The sequence below is a fragment of the Aptenodytes patagonicus genome, chromosome 25, assembly GCF_965638725.1.
Source record: "Aptenodytes patagonicus chromosome 25, bAptPat1.pri.cur, whole genome shotgun sequence".
Taxonomy (NCBI): domain Eukaryota; kingdom Metazoa; phylum Chordata; class Aves; order Sphenisciformes; family Spheniscidae; genus Aptenodytes; species Aptenodytes patagonicus.
The window spans coordinates 5,550,603-5,572,629 of NC_134973.1; the positions used below are offsets into that span (position 1 = coordinate 5,550,603).

The window sequence follows — 22,027 nt, forward strand, 5'->3', positions numbered from 1 at the left end:
TCCCCAGAACCCCAGAACGGCCAGTTCCCAGCACAGGCTGGCGGAGGAAGCCGCATTGCAACAGGCGGGCTGGCTCCCGCGCCGGGGAGGGGGCATTCCTGGGCTGCCTGGGGGCTGAGTCACCCCCGGCCACCGCAGCCACGCACACACGCAGCCACACGCAGAGACACATCACGGCCACACACACACACAGAGCGCGTGTGCGTGCAGCAAAGCACGCAGGGACATGCAGAGGCACACGCAACGTGGCCACATGTGTGGGTACATGCACACACAGCAACATGCGGATCCACGCAGCACGGCCCTGCACACGGGAGCACACACACGCGCAGCAACGCATGCAGGGATTTGCACACACGCAGCATGGCCGTGGCCACATGTGTGGGGACATGCACATGCAGCATCGCACGCCAAGACAGAGGCAGCACAACTGCAGCCATGCACATGGGGGACACTCGTGTGGGCACACGTAGTGACACACACAGCCCTGGCCACTCAGAGACACAACATGCGCCCTCGGGGACCACGTGCACACAAGCATGTATGTGCACATGCATATACATGCACACATGCACATGGGGGGGGTGCAGGCATGTGCCACCCAGCAAATGCCACCATGCAGCACAGCCGAGGGCTGAGCATCCTCCAGCCATGAGCAGCTGACGTAGAGACCCCCAGCAGGCTGCATGTCCCCAGCTCCCGGGTGCATGGAGGTCGGGGGGGGGCCACTGCAGCCCCCGGGGAGCCAGCTGCGGGGGTGTGCACAGGGCGTGTGGACGAGCGTCGCCTGCTCGCCGGGGCTGCGTCACCCACACACTGACGCATCGCTACCTGTGGGTCCCGCTGCTATATATAGCCCCGCGCACGCCCCATCTGCTCGCTCAGCGCAGCGGCTGGCGGTGGTAGGGGGGAGACACCCGGCTCCGTGCCCCCCCGCGCCACCGGAGCCCAGGGGCCAGGTGGCCCCACGCCAGACCTGAAAATCTCAGCAGCGGCCATGGGGGGAGCACGGCAGTGGTGGCACCGTGCCACTTGGCAGGGCCCCGGCTGGCAGGGCCAGCGCGGACGTCACGAGGGCTCCTCGAGGTCTTCGTAAACACGGTGACGCATCGGCGCTGCCCTCCAGCCCCTGTGTCCCTGCTGGCCCCGCCACGCTGCCCGGGACCACAGTGTGCCAGCCCTGCAGCTGACCCCCTGCCCAGTGCCCAGCCAGGACCCCACGGCACAGGCTGCAGGGTTGGGGTGACGTGGGGAGACACCCCTCACCAACACCAGTGTCACCAGGGGCATTAAGCACTGTCCTCTGTGGAACCCAGCTGGGGGGGGACTGAGCCTGTGACCCCTCCCACAACACCTCCAGCTGGGAGATGCTTTTGGGGGGGAGGGTCCCCACGGGGTGGAGGGGGGAGATTTGGGGCCTTTGCTGCTGGCAAAGGCAGCTGGCAAGGACAGGCAGCCTGACCGGGAGTCCCAGTGTGACCAGTGCCGGTCCCCAGTGTGACCAGTGCCGGTTCCCAGTGCAGCGCTGTGGGGATGGCAGGAGTGGGACGGGCTCCTGCTGCTGCTCCGTCCCCTCTCCGACCCCAGCCCAACCCCATGGGGGTCCCCAGGGAGCAGGCTGGGCGGCGTGCCCCTGGCTCTGCAGCCCCCATGATATCACCGCCCAGGCACGCCGGGCTGCCTCTGCCGGCTGCGGCCATGGGCCAGGCTGGGGGGGGCCGGGGAGGCCCTGCGGCTGCGGGGGCCGGGCAGCGCACGGGGGCACCCTCTGCACCCCGGCTGGGCTGGGAGGGAGCCGCGGGACGCAGGGTGGGGGGGGGCTGGTGTGCACACACCCTGTGTGCGCAACACCCACGCGTGCACAGCCGTGTTCACACGTGTGTGCACATGCACTGCTTGCACACAGGCTGCACGTGTGCGCCCTCACAGACTGGTCCAGGGGACCCCTGGCCCCTCGCTGCACACAGGGTGCTGATCCCGTGCCCCTGGGGGACCCTCGTCCCCCCCCCCCCGTGCACTGGCACCACAGCCTGGGCACGCTGGGGCACAGGGGCTGCACACCCACAGCTGGGCTGCAGGCACATGCACCAACACGTGTGCACACTGGCTGCACGCTCTGCATGCACATGCGTGTGTAAGGGCCCGGCGACACGTGTGGGGTGGAGGGAAGCTTCAGGGAGAGCTGTGGGGCCGGGGGGAGCGGTGTGGGGCTGGGATGGGCTGAGGCCGCGGCCGGCCGGGGGGTGGGGTGAGACATTCCTTGCGGCGCTTGTTATTTTATCTGGTTCAAAGTCAGTTCCTGGAATGTTTTTAATTCCAGGATCCGTCCCTGCGCCGGCAGCTCCCACCCCGGCCCCCCCCCCCCGGCCCCCCCCTGCCGCCTCCGCACCCCACACTGGGGCTGCCTGCCCGCAGCCCAGCCCTGCAGCAGCACCGGGGCCTGGTGCAGGGGGCTCAGCCCTTCGGGGGGGGCCTCTGCACCCTGCAGCGATACCCACGGTGCACCCATGCGTGTCCCAGCCCTAGCGGGTGCCCCCAGAGCCGGGTGGCAGGGAGGCCATCTGCAGCCCCTGCGCAGGGGCCGGGGCTCACCCCTGTGACGGGACCCCACTGCCGGCAGATGCCGTGTTCCCGACTCCTGCCAGGGACATGCTGGCAGCTTATCGCCCACCCGGCGTCTGGCAGAGCTGCGCCAGCGCCGTCTCTCGCCAGCAGCCACTGCCGGGCACAGCCGCCTGGTGCCCCAGTGAGTGGCGGGTGTCACTCAGGGGTCTGCGGGGCTGGAGCTCCATCCCAAGCAGTGATCAACCCCACATCAGCGGGGGAGAAGCCTGGCGAGCAGGAGGCGACTGCGGGGGGTCCCAGTGCTGTGGGGGCACGGGCCTGGGCACGCCGAGCAGCCGGGTGCGTGCTGCTGCTCTCAGCAGTGGGGTGCGTGCATGCACATGGGTGTGTGCATGCATGTTTGCAGGCAGGGGGTTGCATGCACGTGTACACAAGCCATGGCGGGGCCAGGCTGTGCTTGCAGGGGTGGGAGGTGTGTAGGGTGCCATGGGTGGGTGTGCAAGGGGCTGCGTGTGCAAGGGTCCAGGTCTCCAAGGAGCTGATGTGCAGCCCCCATGTGTGCCTGGGCCGGGCGTGCGCCCCATGCAGCGCGGGGCCGCGGCTGTGGCCGGCGCTGTGGGTGTGCGCCAGGGCCCACGGGTGTGCCGGGAGGGCCGTGGGAGCCGCCAGGCGCTCACCCACCGTGGGTGTTTCCTGGCACACCCTCTGCTGCGGGGGCTGGGCTGGGGGGGGGGGCACCCGCTCCAACCCGCCCGCACCCGCTGGCCATGTATGGGTGGGGGGGCCCTGGGGGTCCCCAACCCTCTCCTGCTGGCACCCACAGCCGCCACAGCTCAGGTCCCCCCTCCGCAGCAGGGCTGCACCACTGAAGGCAAATACTTGCCCCAGGCCTGCGGCCGAGGCCCCGCCAGGATGTTTGCCAGGTGTTTGCCGTGCTCACCGGGCCATGGGCTGCACCCTGGGGCCGACTCCAGGGCACTGGGGGGGGCACCCGCTCCCCTGCCAGGCGCTGCAGCCGTGCACATCTAAGGCCGGGGCATGGTCACTCCCCCGGGGGCTGAAACACAGCGGGGATGTGCTGGGAGCGTGCACTTGCTCACGTGTGTGCACGTCTCCGTGTGCACAACCCCGTGTGCACACACCCCCCCCCCCAGCACCCCCTGTGCACGCAGTTCCATTCACACCCCTCTGCGAACACCCGCCCGTGCACAGCCCCCGCCCTGTGCAAGCACACACCTGCGTGCACAGACTCACACCCGCAGGGTGACACCCATGCTGCCCCCCCCAGCGGGCACCACACCAAAGGTGCGACGCTGGCGCTGCCGGATTGCTCCATACTGGGAGGACTGGGCTGAGCGCAGCCTCGCCGGCGTGGGCCTAGCCCCGCAGCAGCGCCGGGGCAGGGCGGGGGGCCGGGGCGCTGGCCGGGCTGGGGGCAGCGAGGAGGAGGAGGAGGCAGGATGGGGGGTCTGTGGGGGGGGGCGAAGCGCCTGGACACCTGGGCTGGGCAGTGAGTGCAGCTCTGCCTGGCCTTGCCCCGCCACCAGCGACCCCCCCCACTTTATCACCAGCATCTGCCGGCCCCGGGCGTGGTGATGTCACCCCAGTGGCGCGGCGCGATGCGGTGCCCCATGTCCCAGCTTGCCTCCCGCCGCACTGCAGACACCTCCTGCGGGCGCCCGCGCTGCGGCACGCTGTGCCGAGCCGGCCTGTGCCATGCCGTGCCATGCTGCGCTGTGCCGTGCAATGCCATGCTATGCCAGGCCGTACTGTGCCGTGCAATGCCATGCCGCGCTTTGGGGCCAGGCCTGTCCCATGCACAGCTCGCACCCCAGGCCACCAACCCTGCAGCACCCACTGGCCCCACTGCTCCCCCAGGTCCCTCGGTGCCCCCCCAAACCCTGAGCTGAGGCCACGGGATGGGAGCAGACATCGGGACCCCCGGGCTGGGCTGGGGGGGTTGGGGTCCCCGGGGGACCACCCGCAGCGTGGCTGTTTGCGTGTGCATCCCCATGCATCACTGCCTGCGTGTGCCCCTCTGCACACACGCGTGTGCATGCAAGCAGCCGGGCATGAGCGTGCCCACGTGCAAACAGGCGGGCGTGAGCGTGCCCACGTGCGTGTGTCCCCTGCGCGTGCCCGGCCAGGCAGCGATTGCCTTAAAAGGCCTCCGCCGTTTGCTCCCGGGGCGGCGAGCGGCTCCTCTTCCCGTTGCCAAATTTGGCGTGAGCGGCGTGGGCCGGGGGTGTCGGGGGGGCGGCCCGGGGCTCGCTCTACCCGAAATGACGTCAAAGCAGGGCGCTGGCAGCGGGACGCCCGGTACGGCACATGTCACCGCAGGAACCTGAGCCACTTCCTCTCCCGGCCCCGGCTTCCTCCAGCGCTCGGCTGCCCCCAGGGGCTTGGGGTCCGGCGAGGCCCCCCAAGCCCCCCCCAGCCCCGTGGCTGGGCCCCCCGGGTGTTCCTGCATGGGAAGAGCCACTGGTCCCAGCTGGGCAATCCTGTCCTGTCCGTGGGGCGCTGGAGCCCCCATGGGGCTCCGGATCGTCCCCCCTCCCCGGCTTCCTCCTCTAAGTCCCTGGGGTGCAGGGACAGGGCTGGACGGGGATGTGGCAGAGGGGACGTGCACAGGGTGCAGGGGACAGGGCTGGGGTCATGGGCAGCCACGAAGGGGCATGGACTGGGGGACACTCCTGCCACCTCCCCAAATAACAGCCCCACAGCTCAGCCCCCCCATTCCCCCGGGGCCATGCCTCACCCACCTCCCCAGGTGTGCCGGGGACCTGGGAGTGCCGATACCCACCATGTCACCGCATCCCCGTGCTGGGCACAGGAGTGCAGTGCGGGGACTGCTCCAGCCCACGGTGTCCCCAGCCGTGGCACCACGCAGCCACCGATGCCCTGAGCCCTGCCGGCCCCCATGGTTTCCTCCCGGGGACCCCAGGGGCCTCTTCCCACAGGAGCCGAAGGGGCCAGGGGAAGCAGGCGCCCACGGGTGGGATGGTGCTGACGCACATCCCCAGGGCCATCCCCACCCTGTCACCTTCCCCGGGGCGGGGGAAAGCCACAGGGAAACGAACCTGCAGCAGCAGGTGGGGAAACTGAGGCACGGCCGTGCTGGGCCCCGGGGATTGAACTGGGGCGTCGGGGCGGCAGCGGCTTCGTGGCCGCCAACCCCTCCACCTCGGCCTGCGGCCGCCCCGCCATGACGCAGGAAGGCCGGTGAGGCCAGCGCAGGAGGGAGGGTGCCGGCACCCACGGCTGGCCCAGCTGGTGGAACCGGCCCGGCTCCTCGGGGCAGCGGAAGAGCACATCGGCGCAGCCGGTGGGACGGGACCGGGTTCACCCAGTCAGACAAGCACCTCGCAGCCCCACGGGTTGGGGTCCAGCGAGGGTTGGAAACACCAGCCCTGGCATGTCCCTGCAGCCGGGTGCCGAGACAGGTGCCCCAGGGCAAGGGGACCCCAGCCCCATTCCTCCTTCCTGGGAAGAGGGGGCAGCTCCATCACCTCCCCCCCAAGATTTCAGGTTTCCCTTCCTCCTGCAGGGCCGGGAGTGAGCACACTTGTACGAGATGCGTGTGCATAGCTGGGCACACGCATGTGCACCTGTGCGTGGCTGCACGCACATGCATGTGCAGTGCTGAACACATGCACAGCTGCGTGTGCATGGCTGGGTGTAGGGACGCACACAGCTGGGTGCACGCACATAGGGGTGTGCAGAGCTGAGTATGTGCATGGCTACGCGTGTGCACAGGTACAGGGGGTATGCGTGGCCACGCGTGTGCACGGGGGGGTGTGCACACATGTACGTGTAGTGCTGAAGGTGTGCATGGCTGTGCACGTGCACTGAAGTTAGTAACAGGAGGACGGGGGTGCCCGGCTGTCCCTGCACTGCCCCGTCCCACCCCATCCCGACACTGACGGCAACGGCAGGCACGGTTGCATCCAGACTGCCCAAATTTATTTCAAAAATAAAAAATAAAATATTAAAGACCGAAAGCCTCGCTCTCCCCCCCGCCCCCCCCTCCCCAAAACACACAAAAAAGACTTTTACAGACAAAAAACACATCACATGGGTTCTCTATTTGCACAGATCTCCTGACGAAAAAATCAAAGTTGGACAAGAAAAAGGATTTCTACAGCCTATGCAAGACTATGTCAGTATTGGCTCAGTCGGGTAATTAATGTCTATAAATATTAGCCCCACGGCTTGCGGACAGCCATGACCGAGTACTGGGTTTATTTATTCATTATTCTTTAATCTTTTTTTTTCTTCTTCTCCTTTTTTAAGTTAAAAATGAAAATCCAACCAACCAAGAGGCGGGTGGGAAGGAGTTCAGCAACTCGGAAGTTGGTCTCAGCCACGGAGGGAAGGCGCCATTTCTTTTCCCTCCGATAACAAAATTAAAACCCACCCCAAAACAAGGCCCCCCCCCGCTCCCCTCCCCGGGCTGCAGCAGCGGGGCCGGCGGCGCCCAGGCACACACGTGTCCCCCCCAGCCGCCCGGGGGGGGGTCCCAGCCCCGCAGCCGAGCAATGCTACATATAGAAGGGAAGGAAAACAAACGGCCCCCAAACCCGGGGGGCCCCAGCACCTCCGAAAGAGACTTCATCTCCTCCTGCCTGCACCGGAGGGGGACACTGGGTGGCCAGAGCCCACCCCGCTGCGCCCCTCTTCACAGCAAAGCAGCAGCTTCGATATCCCCCAGGGACTGCCCCCCCCAGGTGCCGGGACCCCCCGCTCCCGGCCGGGGAGGATGCGGGAGGGAGCCGGCGGCTCCTGCCTGCTCCCCCCCATCTCCCCAAACCCAACCAAGCCGGGATGGTGAGGCCGCCCCGGCCGCCCCCCGTGAAACGCTTCCCCTGGCACGGGCAGAGTCAGCCCCGAGGCGTCCGGTCGCAGGAGATGGCAAATCTAGAGGAGATCTGGCCCATGACAACAGAAATGACACCACCGCCAGCCGGGGCGGCGGGAGCGGGGCCCCCCCGGCAGAGTCCGCGGCCCTGGGGCCCCCCCCGGGCACAGCTCTATGCTACGACAAACTCCGATTTCATGTCCGCCTTGACCTCTGGCTTCCACACCGAGTCCTCGAAGTCCAGGTCCAGGCTGCCCTCGCTGGAGACGCTGCTGTTGCTGTTGGTCCGGCTGGACTTGCGGTTCGGCAGCCAGTGGTAGGGGGCCCGGGCGTCCCGGCGAGCCTTCCGGCGCAGCCGCTTCTGCTGCATCAGCAGCTGCAGCCGCTCCACCTTGCAGCGCGTCGCCCGGTTCTCCGTCTGCCGCAAGCGGTCCCCTGCAACGGCAAAGGTGGCGGGAGGGGGTCACGGGGGGGCTGACCTTCCCCGCACCAGCGGGGGACGCAGTCCCCCACCCTCCAGCATCCAAAAGCACAGCTGCCGGCATGGATGCGCAGACACCCCCAAAGCAGGGTCCCCACCAGCCCGCGGGACAGCCAGCACCGGGCTGGTCCCCATGGGGGAGAAGCCCCTTTCTGCGGTGCTTTGCCAAAGGGGGGCATTTCCCCGGCGAGGGAGGAGCGGCGCCAGCCCGGCCACCCCCTCCGCCGCGGCACGGCAGCCGGCGCGGGCCTGGCCCCGCTGCGGTGCGTGGGAGGACAAACAATTGAAGCTCCAGACGTGGGCTCCAGCGCTGGGGAAAGAGGAAAAAAGGGATCCCGCTCCAGAACAAACTTGGCCGGGAGAGCGGCTGCAGCGGGAGCGGGTGGGGGGCTGGGAGCACCGAACCCCCATCCGCAGCGGCTGGGAGGGGGGGTCTTGGGACACAGCAAAGCCATGTAAGGGGACGGAGCGGCTCTGCTGCCCTCCTGCCTCAGTTTCCCCAACGTAACCACCCCAGGACAGGGACATGGCTGCACCATCAGCGCCAAACGCCACTGCTCCAACAGCCCCACATGAACCCAGCAGGTAAAGTCCCGGTCTGGCCCCACGTCCGAAATGCAGCTCGGACCTCAGGGCAGAGCGTGCCCTGACAGTCTCCACTGCTCCCCGGCTGGCACAACAGGGACGGGAGCTGGTCCCTGGGGGACAGGGACAGAGCCCACCGTGGCCACCCCCAAAACGGTGAGGCAGCCCCGCTCGGGTGCCCCATGCACCACGCTCGGCTGTGGCCCCTTGCAAAGCCCCAGCACCCCTCCAAGCACTGCGAATGCTCCAGCATCGCCCTCCAGACCATGGGTGAAAATGCACGCCAGAAATGGGGGGACAACCCCCCTGCAAACCCAAGCGAGGCCCCTTCTGGGGCAGACAGGGGAGAAGGGGTCCTGACACGGAGCAGAGCCACGTGGGTGGCCCTGCCACATATGCCACCAGGGCTGGATGCTGGCTGCCCCATCCCCGAGTCGCGGTGCGGGGCAGGCGGGAGGTTTGGGGGTGTCTCTCTCCCTTGCTGGGAATTTCACACCGGTGCGAAAGTGTGCAAAGGGGACGGGTGAGCCCGGCCAGGGCCCAGGAGGACTCGTCACACCGGGGGAAGGGGGCAGGTTTCCCCCCACCAACACACCCTGCCGCGAGGCGCAGGTGGCCCCGGGAAGCCCCGGGGTTGGGTCGGCCGCATCGGCGCACCGGGGCCCTGGCCACGTCACCGAGGGCTGGGAGCAGGCACGGAGCCACCCCCGGCAGGGGCCCGGACCCCCCTCGGCCAGGAGAGAAGGAAGAGAAAACCCAGAGGGGAGGGCGAATCCCCCCCCGGCCGGCACCGGCGGTTTCACTTCTTTTCTCTAAGCAAATCGCGGGGGGGGGCCGGGGCGGGCGCCTCCGGGCGCCTTCCGGCCTCGGGGCACGCAGGTGTGCACCCCGCAACCACCCGGGGGGCCGCGGGAGCCTCCCTCTGCGCCCCGGTGGGGGTCCGGCCACCCCCAGCCCAGGGCAGGGGGTTTGCAAATGGGGAGGTGGGCGAGGAGTCAGAATCTGGGTGTCCCCCTCAAAAACTCCGCCTACGCGGCAGGGACAGGTCCAGAGCTCCCAGGGGAGCGGGGACAGAGACGGGGACACCGCAGCAGCCTGCCCCCGGCCATGCTCTGCCAGCGCCACCCCCCCCGTGCCTCCCCCACCCTCAGTGGGATCCTTTGTCTCCACGGGGTTTTGCAGCCGGTGGAGGGGCCAGAGCAGGGCAGGGGTGGGGGGGCTGGGTGGGTGGGACCTCCCCCAGGTCCCCCGGGGGTGCTGGCCGTCCCCCACCTCTGCAGGGTCAGGCAGGAGCGAACCTTTCCCCCCCTGCAGAGACCCTGCAAACCCCCAGGGCCCCCACCCTGACTGCCACATGTCAATCATTCCAGCCCCCTCCCGGCCACAGGGGGAGGATGGGGGCTCTGCCACAGCCCCTTCCCATGGGCCCCAGCCGAGACTCACCGGCCCCTGCCCCATCCTGCCTGCTCCCTCTGCTGCAGGCAGCCGCAGGGCAGAGCCTCGGGGTGCCCGTGCCTGCTCCAGCACGCTCAGTCGTGCAAAAAGAGAGAAGCGAGTGGCCAGTCATTACGGGGGGGGGGGGGGAATTGTATAAAAACCAGAGGCTCCAGTGACCCTGCAGCACCAGGCTCTGTGGGAGCGGGGGCTGCTGTGGGGAGTGACCCCATGCAAAAAGGGGGTCAGCTCCGGCCCTGCTGAGGGTAGCGGGCTGCAGGGGCTCCCCAGCCCCTCTCTGCCCATCCTGGCTGCAAACACCTACAGACCCAAGCGGGACGGGACAACACCACGGACGCCAAACCCAAACCCCAGTGGGCTCCCGGCACTGGGCACCGCCACAACGTACAGGCAGCACGCAGGCAGCGCGGCCGGTCAAGGCACCCCTGGCATGCAGCAGACCCGGGGGGCCGGCAGCGGCCCCCTCCCACGCGAGGCATGGAGGCAGCTGGGCTTACCGCTGGGCTTGCACATCCGGATCTGGCTTTGGCACTGGACGACGGGGTGCAGGGGTGGGGAGGCCGCGGCCGCTGGCAGTGGCTCTGAGGTAGTTTTGGTGGCGAGGTCCGGGGAGGCGGGGGGCGAGGAGGAGGAGGAGGAGAACTGTGTCTGGCAGCGGAGCTGCGTCAGGGACTGGGGCATGCCCTGGTAGTGTCGCGTGGCGCTGAGGAGGTCATTCAGGATCTGCAGGATGGTGCCAATGTCCCGCCGCGGCCGCCCGCTGCTGTCCTGGCAGTTGGGGTGCAAAGTGCCTGCAGGGGGAAGAGGTGGGTGTGAGACAAGCAGCCCCCCCAGACCCACATCCCCCCCCGGGTCTCTCCGCTGCAGCCCCCAGGGAGGCTCAGCATCACGTACCGGAGAAGGTCCCTGAGAAGACCCCAGGCGCGTGGTTGACGAAGCTCTCGATGACCGCACCGGGTTTGCGGGATCGGGCCGTGGGAGCAGGACTGCTGCCCGGGGAGCTGCTGCTGCGGGTGCTGCAGTCCACCTGGGCGGGCGGGAGAGACGCAGGATCAGCCTCCGGGCAGGGGACCCAGGCGTGCCGGGGCACCGGGGGGCGGCACGCAGGCCTGCTCCAGCCCTTCTGCCCCCCATGAATGGCCAGGTCAGGTCAGGAGACCCCCGCAGCAGCCCCAGGCAGGGAGCAGGGTCCAGCAGGCACCACCAGCCCCAGTTTTGCTGCGACACAAGAACTATGGCTGTCCCACCCCTCTGTGCACTGGTGTCCCCAGCCCTGGGGGTTCTGACAGTCGCCCTCCCCGAGTCAGCTGTGCTGCGCAAAGGGGAAAGGGAAGGAGCAGCAGAGAGCGCTGGCAGGCAGCTCCTGCCCGGCTGTGGGGGCAGGCAGGGCCTGAAGATGAGCAGAGTAAGAGCCTGGATCACACCCTGTCCCCGAACCCCTCCCCGGGACCTGGGAGCATTTTGCAAACTGGGCAGGGGAACACCCTTGTTCCATCCACACGTGGGGAAACTGAGGCAGGGAAAGGCATCGCCACAGCAGGGCTGCGAAGTGCACAGCTTTGCTCCCCTACGCCAAAGGCACTGGGAGCCCCCCCAGCCCAACTCACCTCTGAGCAGGAGGAGACCACGCTGCTGTTCACTGTCTGCGTGCTGGCCCCGTGCGACCGGAACATCCCAGCAGTGACGGGAGCGGGGTGGGGGGCGTTACAGTACATGGGGGGGGCCGGTGCGGCGGGCGCGGGGCTGGGGGCCGGGCTCTGCTGGCACGCAGGCACCACGGGGATGCGGGCGAAGCCGGAGCCGGCGCTGCCGTGCAGCGTCCGGCAGTGGGGGCTGGCGGCGGCCCCCGCCTCGCCCCGGCTGGCGATGACGTGCCTGTGCTGGAGCTGCCCGCTGCTCTGCTGAGCTGCCAGCTGGAGCTGCACGAACATCATATGGTCGCCCACGCGCAGGGCCAGGGTCAGCGGGGACCGTCCCGACAAGAAATCGTTGACCTGGGGAGAGAAGGACCCCCGTCAGCCCCGGCACGCAGTGAACCCGCCACGCGGAGCCCCCCAGGTGCTGAGCAGGGGGACGGCTGTTGCCTCCACAGGTCTCACCAGGGCCACGCAGCCGTAGGGACGGGTCATCAGGGCAGCGAAGGGGCAACCCCTTCCCCGCAGCCCTTTCCCAGGGCCTCGGCCGCGCCAGCCTGGCAGGCAGGCGAGCCCGGCCATCGTCCCCGCGCGACCCCAGCCCAGTGCCAGCTCCATCAGCTGACAGCGCCGGGGGGTTATTTTTCTCCCTCCTGCCCTCCCCGCCCTTTATCTCCCAGCACAAAACGGCCGTGCCGTGCCCGCCCGCCCTCCCCGGCGGTGAACCCGCCGCAGCCAGCGTGCTCCCGCCAGCGCCCGGCGGGCAGGGCCAGGCAGGGGCCGCAGCCGGGGCTGCCGCGCAGCTGCACACCCACCCCTGGGGCCAGCGCCGCTCCTCCGGCCAGCCCAGTGCCAGCACGGAGAGGGGTGTGGGGGGCTTCACACCCCCCCCCCCCCCGCCCCAGCACAGGGAGCAAACTCAGTGCCAGGAGGATGGGGAGGGGACAGGTGAGGACATGCCGGGTCCCTGCCGTGCCCACTGCCATGACTTGGGGCTATCAGGCAGGGGAGGGCAGCCCACCTCCCCCCCCCTTCCCTCCCCAAATGCAGCCCAAGGGGGGGGCCAGGCCTGGCTGAGCGGCTGCACAGGCAGGATTTGCCCCTGCCCAGCCTGGAGGCCTCCATCGCAGGCAGGTGATGGAGCAGCTGCAGCGCAGAGACAAGAGCAGGGGCCTGACCCTGCCCAGGTCGTGGCTGAGAAGGGGGGGGCCCCAATCCCCAACACCTGCTGCCCCCCCCCCCCCCCCCAGCACGCCACTCACTCCACCCAGCCCCCCAGGATGCATAAATCACTCGACATCTGTGCTAGGGAATGGGGCAGCCCCCCCCCCAGTACCACTGAGCATCCCCCCGCATTCCTGGGGGGGCTGGGACAGCCGCGAGCCCCCCCTCCCTCCCCCCATGCCTTCGTGTGTGCTGCCAGAGGGGGTTGTGCCTCTCGCCCCCGCCAGCCCTGCTGGCTGAAGGGCGCGGGCTCACGCACAGGCAGGGCTGTGGGCAGGACACCGGGTCACAGCTAATGGGAATGACGCCACCGCCGCCCCCCCCAGCTGAGCTATTCTAGGGCACAGCAAGGACTGGCTTTCCCAGCCCGTCACGTGCAGCACCGTGCACGGCTCCCGGCAGACGTCACCCACCCACACCCCCACCGGCACCTTCGGGGTGCAGCCGTCTCCCGCAGCAGGATGAGGCGAGGGGTCCCAAGCGCACCCGCAGGGCTGCGCTCCCCCATCACCCCCCCCCGGCCTCCACTCCCTCCCCAGCTGAGGGCCGGCACCTCTGCAGAGCACGGCCCCCCTGGTCAACCCCCAGCCCCGTCCCGGCTCCCCCGCACCCCGTTCCAGCGGAGGCCGGTTCTGAGAAGCCGTGGGAAAAGCAGCTTTAAAAATACCAGCAGCAAAGCCCCGAGCATGTCAGGCGGAGGCTGCAGAGGAAGAGGTGGGCGTGAAGGAGACACTGCAGCTCTGGACACGGAGGTTATGGGGCGAGGGGGTGGGAGAGGACGGCGGGCGTGCACACGGGCATGCGTGCACACACGCGTGTGCATGCACACAGCACCTGGCCACAGGAAAGTGTCACCCCAGCCCCCATCCTGCCCCACGGCTCAGAACTCTGCCTTGGTTTCCCTGCCCGCACCAGCCGGGGATGGACACATGCCCGGCTGGCAGCTCTGTCCCCCCCGCAGCGCCGCACCAGCCCCGCAAACGTGGCACCCCGTCCCCACTGCTCGGTCACGACCACCCCAGCTCCAGCCACAACAGCCTCTCCAGCATCACGACTCCTGCACGGAGCCCTCCACGGAGCTGCACGCAGCAGCTGCCCATGGCCCCACATGGCTGCTGGACCACCCTGGCCCTGCTGCTGCTGCTCGTGGAGCCAGCGTAGGTGGGACGTTTCCCACGGGGCACAAACGCAGGGACTCCACGGACCCCCAAACCGGGGTCCACATGCCACTCTCCCAGCTGGGGTGCAGAGACTGTGTTTGGGAAAGGAGACCGGCCCCCTCCTGCCACGCAGCAGAGTCCAGCCCCGTGCCCAGGACAGGCAGGGCAGTTCCCATCCTTCCCCCTACCGAGATCCCGAGTGAGGAGCAGGGTCCACTCGCAGCCCTCCCAGCCCCATCCCACGCACAGGGGGAGGCAGCCGGGGCAGGAGCACCCACACCAGCTCCTGCCACCCTCCACCAACCCCGGCATCCCGGCTGCCCTCACTCTGTACCGAGGGAGCCCCACACGCCTCCCTGGGGCCCCCTGACGTCAGCCAGCACCCGAGGCCACCCCCCTGCTCCATCTGACTCACACCTGCCTGCGTCCTGCCTGACCCCTCACCAGCGCTGGGAGAAACCAGAGCACCCCAAACCCACGCCGAGCCCGTGCCGCTGGGCGCTTCCCAGCAGCAATAAAAATAACCCCTTCCTCCCCAGGCGTGGGGGTCTCATGGCCTCCCCCTGGCCCACTGCACCCCCTAGGCAGGCGGGGGCTCGGCTGCGGTGCTGAGCCGGCTCGGTCCCTGCGGCGCCCCAGACAGGGCAGCCAGCCCTGTGGGAGCGCAGCTCCAGGGCTCCCAGCGCCCGCCCCCACGCCACTGCCAACCCCCCCCCGGCAAAACCAGGCTGCTCCAATGCAAACACGTCCCACCCAGCCGCCTGCTCGGCCGCCCACGGCCGGCCGGGGAGGACCCCGTCCCTCCCAGCTGGCGCTGCCACGGGGACTGGGACAGCCCCACCGAGGGGTCTGGAGCCACTGGGCCTCCCAAAGCCCCCGTGCCCAGGGGTCCCCCGGGATCCTGCCAAGCCTTGGGAGGGTATCCAGCTGCACCGTGCCGGGCTTGGGGCCCGCAGGGACGGGGCAAGCGTCTCCCGGCTGCTTCTCAGAAACACCGATGACTCAGAGAACGCCGCATTCCCGCCTCGCTCCAACGCCTGGCCCCACATCACCCCAGCCCCCAGCCCCAGACACCCCCGGCTCCCCCCTCCCCAGGCTGGCGGAGAGCAGGAGCTGCCCCCAGCCAGCCCCTGCCCTGAGCGGGGAGGGCAGCACCCCCACAAAAACGCAGGCAAGCTGTCCTGCTTTGGTTCCTGGCAGATCTGGAGGGGAAAGGCCAGCCCAGACCGAGGGGGGGGGGGGGCAGCAGGAAATGCCCCCCCCAGCCCCTGCAGGCTCTCAACACGCTCTCCAGCCGGGTGCAGCTGCAGCCGACAGCTGGGTCCCACCGCCCAGACGCTCACGCCACTGCTTGAGGGTTTTTCCATGCCAAGGAAGGCAGAGGGCCAGAGCCCCTCGGCCACATTCCTCTGGCCGCAGCCCCTGGCCCCAGTAGAGCCAGGCCGGCTGGGCAGGATGCGTCCCCATCTGCCCCCACCGTCCACCCCGTGCTCCGCCATCGGGCAGAGGGACTGGGGGAAGGAAGAGCTGAGGCTGCAGGATCAAACGCCAGCTGCCTGCTTGGGCGCTGCCGTGCCGGGGCCGTGGGCACGGCTCCCTGGAAAGCGGGGGCAGCTGCCGAGCGTGCCCAGCGGAAGGAAGCGCGGCGAGCCCTTCCAGGAAGACCCCGTGCCGCTCAGCCGGGGCACAGCATCACCTCCTGCCCAGCAGCCGCTTCCCCAAGGCACCTGGGCAGGGAGGGGGTGGCAGCTTCCCGGCCCCCCCGCCACCCCCAGAGGAAGTCGGCGCAGCTCTCCCTGCGCTGCCGGAGGATGCGTGACGCAGGCAAAGCCGAGCAAAGCATGAATGAGAGGAGTGGTTTCCTGCCCCCCCACCCCCACCCCCCAGGTGCTGGCGGTTCCTCCTGCACAGCCCCGGCTTCCTGAATCACCGACCCAGGAGGAACCTGCAGTGGGCAGGGAGGTGCGGAGCCGCTTCCCGCAGCCAGCGCCGCCCGCCCGCCGTGGCACGCCCGGGCTGCCAGGCCCCCAGCCTGCCTGGCAGAGCCTCGAGGGGAAAACCAGGCGGCACGTTGCAGCCGCCAGCCCCGTGGGCCACCAGACCGTAGCCCACACACCTCTCCTCCGCCTCTGCTGCGCTTGGCCGGGAGGGACCACGACCGCCCACCCGATGGGAGCCGCGCTGGGCACTACAAGCCCCCACAGATGCAGGGGGTACCCCAAGCCCCCCCGCTCTGGGTAGCTCCATGGGTTCCCTGGCCCTGCTACATCCCACCTCGCCGCCCACCCCGGTGGGGAGCTGCGCAGCCTCACCAGAAACGGCTGCTGCCCTGGGGCTGGGATATGCACCGGGACCCCCGGGGGTTGGGCTGCCAGAACCAGCCCCCTCCCACAGCTCTGCACCCGTCCCAACTGGGACGGGCAGCGCCCTGCAAGCAAACCGGGCTCCACGGGACCCTGGCAGGGGAAGGCAGAGGCAAAAGCCAGCCTCTGGCACAGGACTCCTGGTCCAAGCTCACCCCCTTGGCCCACACAGGGTTAAACCAGCTGCCAAAAGTCAAGGTCACCTCCGGCAGCCAAGGGCACCATGGGTCAGCAAAGGTCCCCAACACGCAGGGCAGCCCTGGCCCTCGCCACGTCCCCACGGAGGGCATAGCCGTGCCCCCACCAAGCCCCCCTGTCTGGCCCTGGGCGAGCCGCAGCACAGCGTGGGGCTCAGCCCCCTTCTCCAAATTCAGCAAGGCAGGTTAGGGGGGAAAAAAAAAAGCAGCCTTTAAAAAAAATAAAAAAATAACCTGCAGCATTGGCCGGAAAAGAAGACAAGAGTTTAACAGCAATAATAAAGAGACTGAAAACAAAGAAGCCAGGGCCTGCGCGGCTGGGGGTAAATTCCACCTTCGCGGCAGGCAGCCGGCGGCTGCGTGCGCACCCGCGGCAGCTCACCCAGCCCTGGGAACGCTTCCTCCCTGCGCGCCGCGGGCGGAGGACCCCCCCCCCCCCCGCCCATGACACCTCCCGCGCTGGAGGCCGCCCCGCCAGCCACCGAGAAACTTCACAGTTATTCTAAACATGGCCCCCGCCAGCGCCACCCCCACCCCCCACGCCCCCTCCTCAGCACCCGGTGCCCCAGCCCAAGGCCACCGAGCAGGCATACGGAGGGTGCCGGAACACCCGGGCACAGCCAATTCCCCCCCCCCCCCCCCCCCCAAGGACGGCTCCAAGGAGAAGGGGAAGAGCCCTCTGGGCGCTGGGAGGAGAAGCCAGGCTCTGCAGCCCCACGAGCCCCCAGCACGGCCCAGCGAGCCCCTGGCACGGCCCTGCCAGCCCTGGTCCCTGGCGCGGGGCAGGCAGCCAGCCCTGCCTCTGCACCACGGGGCGGGCGCCTGCGGGGGGGCTGCAGCCCCACACCCCCGGGCAGGGCCCTGGGCCGCCAGGCTCCGCCGCCGACCTGCTGCGTGACCTTGAGTGAGTCACTTCACCTCCCAGCGCCTCTGCCCTCCCCGGCTGCCGGCTTGTTTGGGCTGCGAGCGCTGCAGCGTGGGACCTCCCTGCGCTCGGTGCTGCACAGGATGACGGTGCCTGCCGCGGGCACCACCCTCAGCGCTCCCAACCCCTCCTGAAGGTGAAACCTAAACGAGGCACTGAACACCAAAGTCTTTTGGGAGGGGAAGAGGAGTCAGGTCGCAGCAGTCCCTTCCCCCCCCCCACCGCCCCACGGAGCCTCCTTTGTCTCTATCGGTGCCCCGGCATCGAGCCTCTCACCTGAGTTTCAGTTAAGCTTTCCAGAGCTTGCATCACCGACTGTTCTGGCCTGGATGCCTGGGACTGGAAAAAAAAAAAAAGAAAAAGCAGGGGGGGGGGGATTAACATTACAAATGCAGAGAAGGAGGGGGCGTCTGTGCGGCAGGAGGGGAGGGATGACATGTCACTTCCACTATTTCTACACAAGCCCTGAGAAAGCAGTGAAATATTAAACCTGCTGCCGTGCCCAGCCCAGCGAGGGCTGGGGCAGCGGAGCCGCAGGGCTGCCAGCACATCCTCGCCCGGGGCTTTAATAATAGATGGGGACGAGTGGGAGGGAGGGAGCAGCAGAAAAAGGCCGTTTACCATCAAGCCGGCCTCCACGGTGGGCACCAGCGTCAGCTTGCTTCCTTCCACGACCCCCAGGTCCTGCAGTTTTCCAGAACTGAGTCGACTGTGAGGGAGAAAGAGACAGATGCCAAAAGCGAGGTCAGCGCTGCCTCGGCAGGCCCCGGCCACACGCACCGATGTGGGGGGGACACCAGCCGCAAGCCTGGCTGCTCCCAGGGGACAGAGCCTGCCTCGAGCACCCCCAACCTCAAGCGTTCCCGACACCTGACAGGCAGGAGGGGAACCCAGCGCCCCGCTGCTCAGCTGCCTTTTCCCCATCTGCCCCCTGCACCCCGGGGGGGGGGGGGGGGCAGCACGCGGTGCCGGGGTACCCCTCCTCTGCGCACGGTGCAAACGGGGCCCGGGGCAGGGCCGAGGGGGGCTGCAGCGATCGGTCAAGCTGGCGCTGCCGGGGCGAGGGAGCCAGCAAGGAGGCGGTCAGGGGCTGGGGGGGGGCCGCGGGGCTCCGTGGCACAGGAAACCTGCCCACGGCGGGGGTGGGGGGGAGAAGCTGGGACCAGCGTGGGGTGGGGGAGGCGGCACGGGGGGGACGTGTCCTCCCCAGACCCGTAGGTGCCGGCAGATGTACGCGGTCTCCCCCTCCCTTCCCCGAGCCGGGCGAGACTCGTTAAGTTACTCCAGGCCGGGGCTGAGCACAGCGCGGGGCAGCCCGGCCCCACTCGGGCTCCGCTCCACTCGGGGGGGGCTGCGCAGCCCCCTCGGACCGGGCCTTTGGCAGACAAAGGAGACACCCCCCCCACCCCGGCCGCCCCCGGCCCTCCCAGCGCTGGGGGCTCGGAGGGGAGGGGGGGGGGGAGCCGGGCCGCGCCGCCGCCGAAGTTGAGCCCAGAACAAAGGGCAGGGCCCCCGCGGGGCACGGCCGGGGCCCGCCGCCCACAAAGGAGCCCCGGCAAGGGCCGAGCAAGGGGGCGGCGGCCGCGCTCCGGTCTCCAGCACGGCCCGGAGCCTGCCTGCCTCCCTCCCTCCCTCCGCCCCGGCCCCCGTCTCGCCCCCGCCCGCGGCCCCCCGGGCTGCTCCCCCCCCCCCCCCCCCGGCTCTGCCCGCCCCGACCCGCGGAGGAATGGGGCCAGGCAGGGGGAAGGGGGGCGGGAGCCTTTGTGCGGTGCCGAGCCCGGTGCGAGGGGGCCGCCCCCGCGCCCAGCCCCGCTGCCGGGGGGGATGGGGACCCTGGCGGGCCCCCCCGAGCCGCGCCGAGCCCTACCTCTCTTTGTGCAGCAGAGCCAGCCGCTCCTTGGGCACCTTGAGCCGCTGGGACAGCCGCCTCTTCAGCCCCTCCACCGTCTCCTCGGCGGGCACGGAGAGCTCATAGCGGGTCCCGGTGGTGGTGTTGATATAGAGGTTCATGGGGGGCTCGTTCGGGACCACCTCGCAGGCGGGAGCCCCGCGGCTGCAGCTCCTGGCGCCGGGCTGCGGGTCCATCCGCCGACCTGCGGGGGGGGGGAGCGGCGGTCGGTGCCGGGGGCGACGCAGGAACGCGGGGGGGAAGGGGAGGGGGAGCGGACAAAGGAGGGAGCGGGGCCCGCTCCGCCGCACGCCCCGGCGGTACCCACGGGAACTCCGGCTCCGCGTCGAGTCCTCCGTGCGAGGTCCGGGAGGAGCCGGGGCGGGGGGCCGGGGGGGCGATTCCCGGGCCGGGCTGGCACCGGCCGGGCCCTCCGCGGCCCAGGCAAAATAAATATAAAAAAAAATAATAATAATTAAAAAGAAAAAAAATCTCCCGTTCTCCTCCCGCTCCGCCGGCTGCTGGCGGGGCCGCGGGGCGAGGGGAGGCGGCGCTGGCTGCCTGCGGGAGGGGGGCGGTGGAAGCGGCGCTGCCTGCCTGCTGCCTGCCCTGCCTGCCGCCTGCCCTGCCTCCTTTCTTTCTCCTCTCCGCCGCTCTCCTTTCTGTGCGGGGTTTCTGGGGGCGGGGTGCGGGCCCGGAGGCCGCGGCGAGGGGCGGGGAGGCGCGGAGGACGCTTCGCTCCCCCCTTTCTTTGGGGCCGGACCCGCCGAACCGGCAGCCGCCGCCGCCGCCGCCGCGCTCTGCCGTGGAAGCGCCGACCGGAGGGGAGGGAGGGGGGGGGAAGTTACAATGTAGCAACGTCCCGCGGGCGGGGCCTCGCCCTCATTCACTCCGGCTCCTCCGGCGGCCGCAACCAATGGGAGCGCGGCGAGCGCCCAGACATCCGCGGTGGCAGCCAATAGGAACCGGGCGCAGGCTCCCCACGTGGCCCGGTGGGAGGGCGGCCCGGCCGGATTCCTCCCGCCCACGCGGCCGCGCGGCCCCGCCCCCTCCACCGCCCCCCGCGCGCCCTCGCGCCGCGCCTGGGAGCCATTCATAATCCCGGGCCGCACAACAAAGGGGCCCCGGGGCGGCGGCGGGGGGCTCCGGGCCCGGCCCCGGCCCGGCAGCGCCGAGCACCCGGCGGGGCGCGGGGCCGCCCCTGTCCGGGGAGCCGGGGAGAGGGGGAAGGCGGCGGGGCAGGGGTTGTGGCGCGAGACCCGGGGGAGGAGGGCCGGGCGCCGCGGAGGGGTGAACGCGGGACGCGGGCAGGCGGCGGCCCGGAGCGCTGCGGCGGGGGCGGTGAGCGGCCCCCGCATCGGAGGAGGTCGCGGCGGGAGGGGACTGCCCGCGGGGCCGGGCGGGAGCCGGAGCCCCCGGAGCCGAGTGACGCGGGGACACCGAGGCGGAAAGGGCGGGGGGGGGACACGCACAGTCACCCGCGGCCGGTCACACCCGCCCGGTCACACGCACCCGCCCGGTCACCCTCCCGGTGACGCCGTTAAAGCTACGGGGAACTGCCCGGACGCGGGGCTGAGCCCCCCGCCCCCCCCAGCACGTTCCTGGCGCCCCTCTCCCCACCCCCCCAAATCCCACAGCGGGGACCCCCGACCCAGCGGCCCCAGCCCTGGCCGCCCCGGCCCGGGGGGGGCGGAACGGACGCACCGCAGCCCCGGGGCCCCGGCCCGGCCCCCTCCCCCGGGGGGGGCCTATGAGTCAGCAAAGCGCGGGCGCCCTCTGCCGGCCCCGCCGCGCCTCCTGCGCCCGGGGGGGGCCTGCGGGGGCGGCGCGGCAGGGTCCGGGGAGCCCTTGCCGAGACACCGGGGAGCCCGGCCGGGGTGCGCCCCGGGGCCGCTGCCCGCCCGCCGGCACGGAGCGAACCAGCCCGGGCAGACACCACCACCCCCCTCCACCTCGGCACGTCGGGGCTGGGGGAGAGGGGCCGCTCCCCGGGACGCGGCGGGGGCTGAGCGGGGCGCACCCCCCCCACACACACCCCGGGAGGCCGCGCTCGGGGTCCCCGGCAGCCGGAGCGAGGGGAGCTGACCCCGCTGCCCGTGCCCCGAGGGCAGGCAAAGCCCCGAGTGACCGGGATACGGAGGGTCCCGGCGGGTGGGAAGCGCTCCCGGACACCCCGAGCGGATGGGCTCTGCCGTGCGAACCCCCAGGGAGCCGCCGGGCCCGGGGAAGCGGGGCCACCCCGCCCGCTCCGGGAAAAGCAAGTGAGCGCAGCCCCGGTCCGCGGATCCCCCCCCCCCCCCCGGCCCGGGCCCCCGACGGCCCGGCCCGCCCGCAGCCAGCCCCGGCCCCACTCACCGAGCCCGGAGCGCTGCCCCGCGGTTCCCCGGCGCGGCTGGAGCTCAGCTGCCTCCGGCGGCAGGAAGGGAGGGAGGAAGAAAGAGACCCCAGAAACTTCCCGGGGGGGCGTGGAGGGTAGCGCGGGGGTCGCGGTGCTGTGCGGTGCGGTGCCCCCTCCCGAACGCTGGAGCCGGTCCGAGCGCAGCCCGGACGCGGAGCTGCCGGGGAGGTGCCCCAAGTTTTATCCCGCACCGCCCGGGGTGGAGCCTGGCGGGGGCAGGGACCGGCCTGGCCCCGGCACCGGCCCCGGCCTCAGCGGGACCCGCAGGTGACGCGGCCGCACCTGCTCCCGGGG

General features: G+C 70.3%; 1 protein-coding gene across 2 annotated transcripts; it reads right to left on the bottom strand.

Annotated features, from left to right (window-relative positions):
• Positions 1-6,506: 6,506 nt before the first annotated feature.
• Positions 6,507-21,867, bottom strand: MIDN (midnolin). Of its 2 annotated transcripts, none has more exons than XM_076359487.1 (8): positions 21,691-21,867; positions 19,315-19,540; positions 18,069-18,156; positions 17,724-17,786; positions 11,552-11,938; positions 10,839-10,971; positions 10,442-10,735; positions 6,507-7,858 (listed from the first exon to the last, which is right to left on the bottom strand). In XM_076359487.1, exons 2-8 carry the CDS (start codon positions 19,530-19,532, stop codon positions 7,596-7,598), a joined length of 1,446 nt encoding a protein of 481 aa, XP_076215602.1. In that variant the 5' UTR covers positions 19,533-19,540; positions 21,691-21,867; the 3' UTR covers positions 6,507-7,595. The 2 variants fall into 2 exon arrangements, with proteins under 2 accessions (XP_076215602.1, XP_076215603.1); XM_076359488.1 differs by lacking the exon at positions 21,691-21,867 and adding an exon at positions 19,664-20,123.
• Positions 21,868-22,027: the final 160 nt, after the last annotated feature.

Excerpts from the sequence above, each read along its gene's own strand:
- MIDN (XM_076359487.1), bottom strand. The coding sequence starts at position 19,532 with ATGGACCCGCAGCCCGGCGCCAGGAGCTGCAGCCGCGGGGCTCCCGCC. Across the intron at positions 10,736-10,838 it reads CTTCTCAGGGACCTTCTCCG|GCACTTTGCACCCCAACTGC; the intron begins GTACGTGATGCT and ends TTCCCCCTGCAG. Across the intron at positions 7,859-10,441 it reads CCGGATGTGCAAGCCCAGCG|GGGACCGCTTGCGGCAGACG; the intron begins GTAAGCCCAGCT and ends TTGCCGTTGCAG.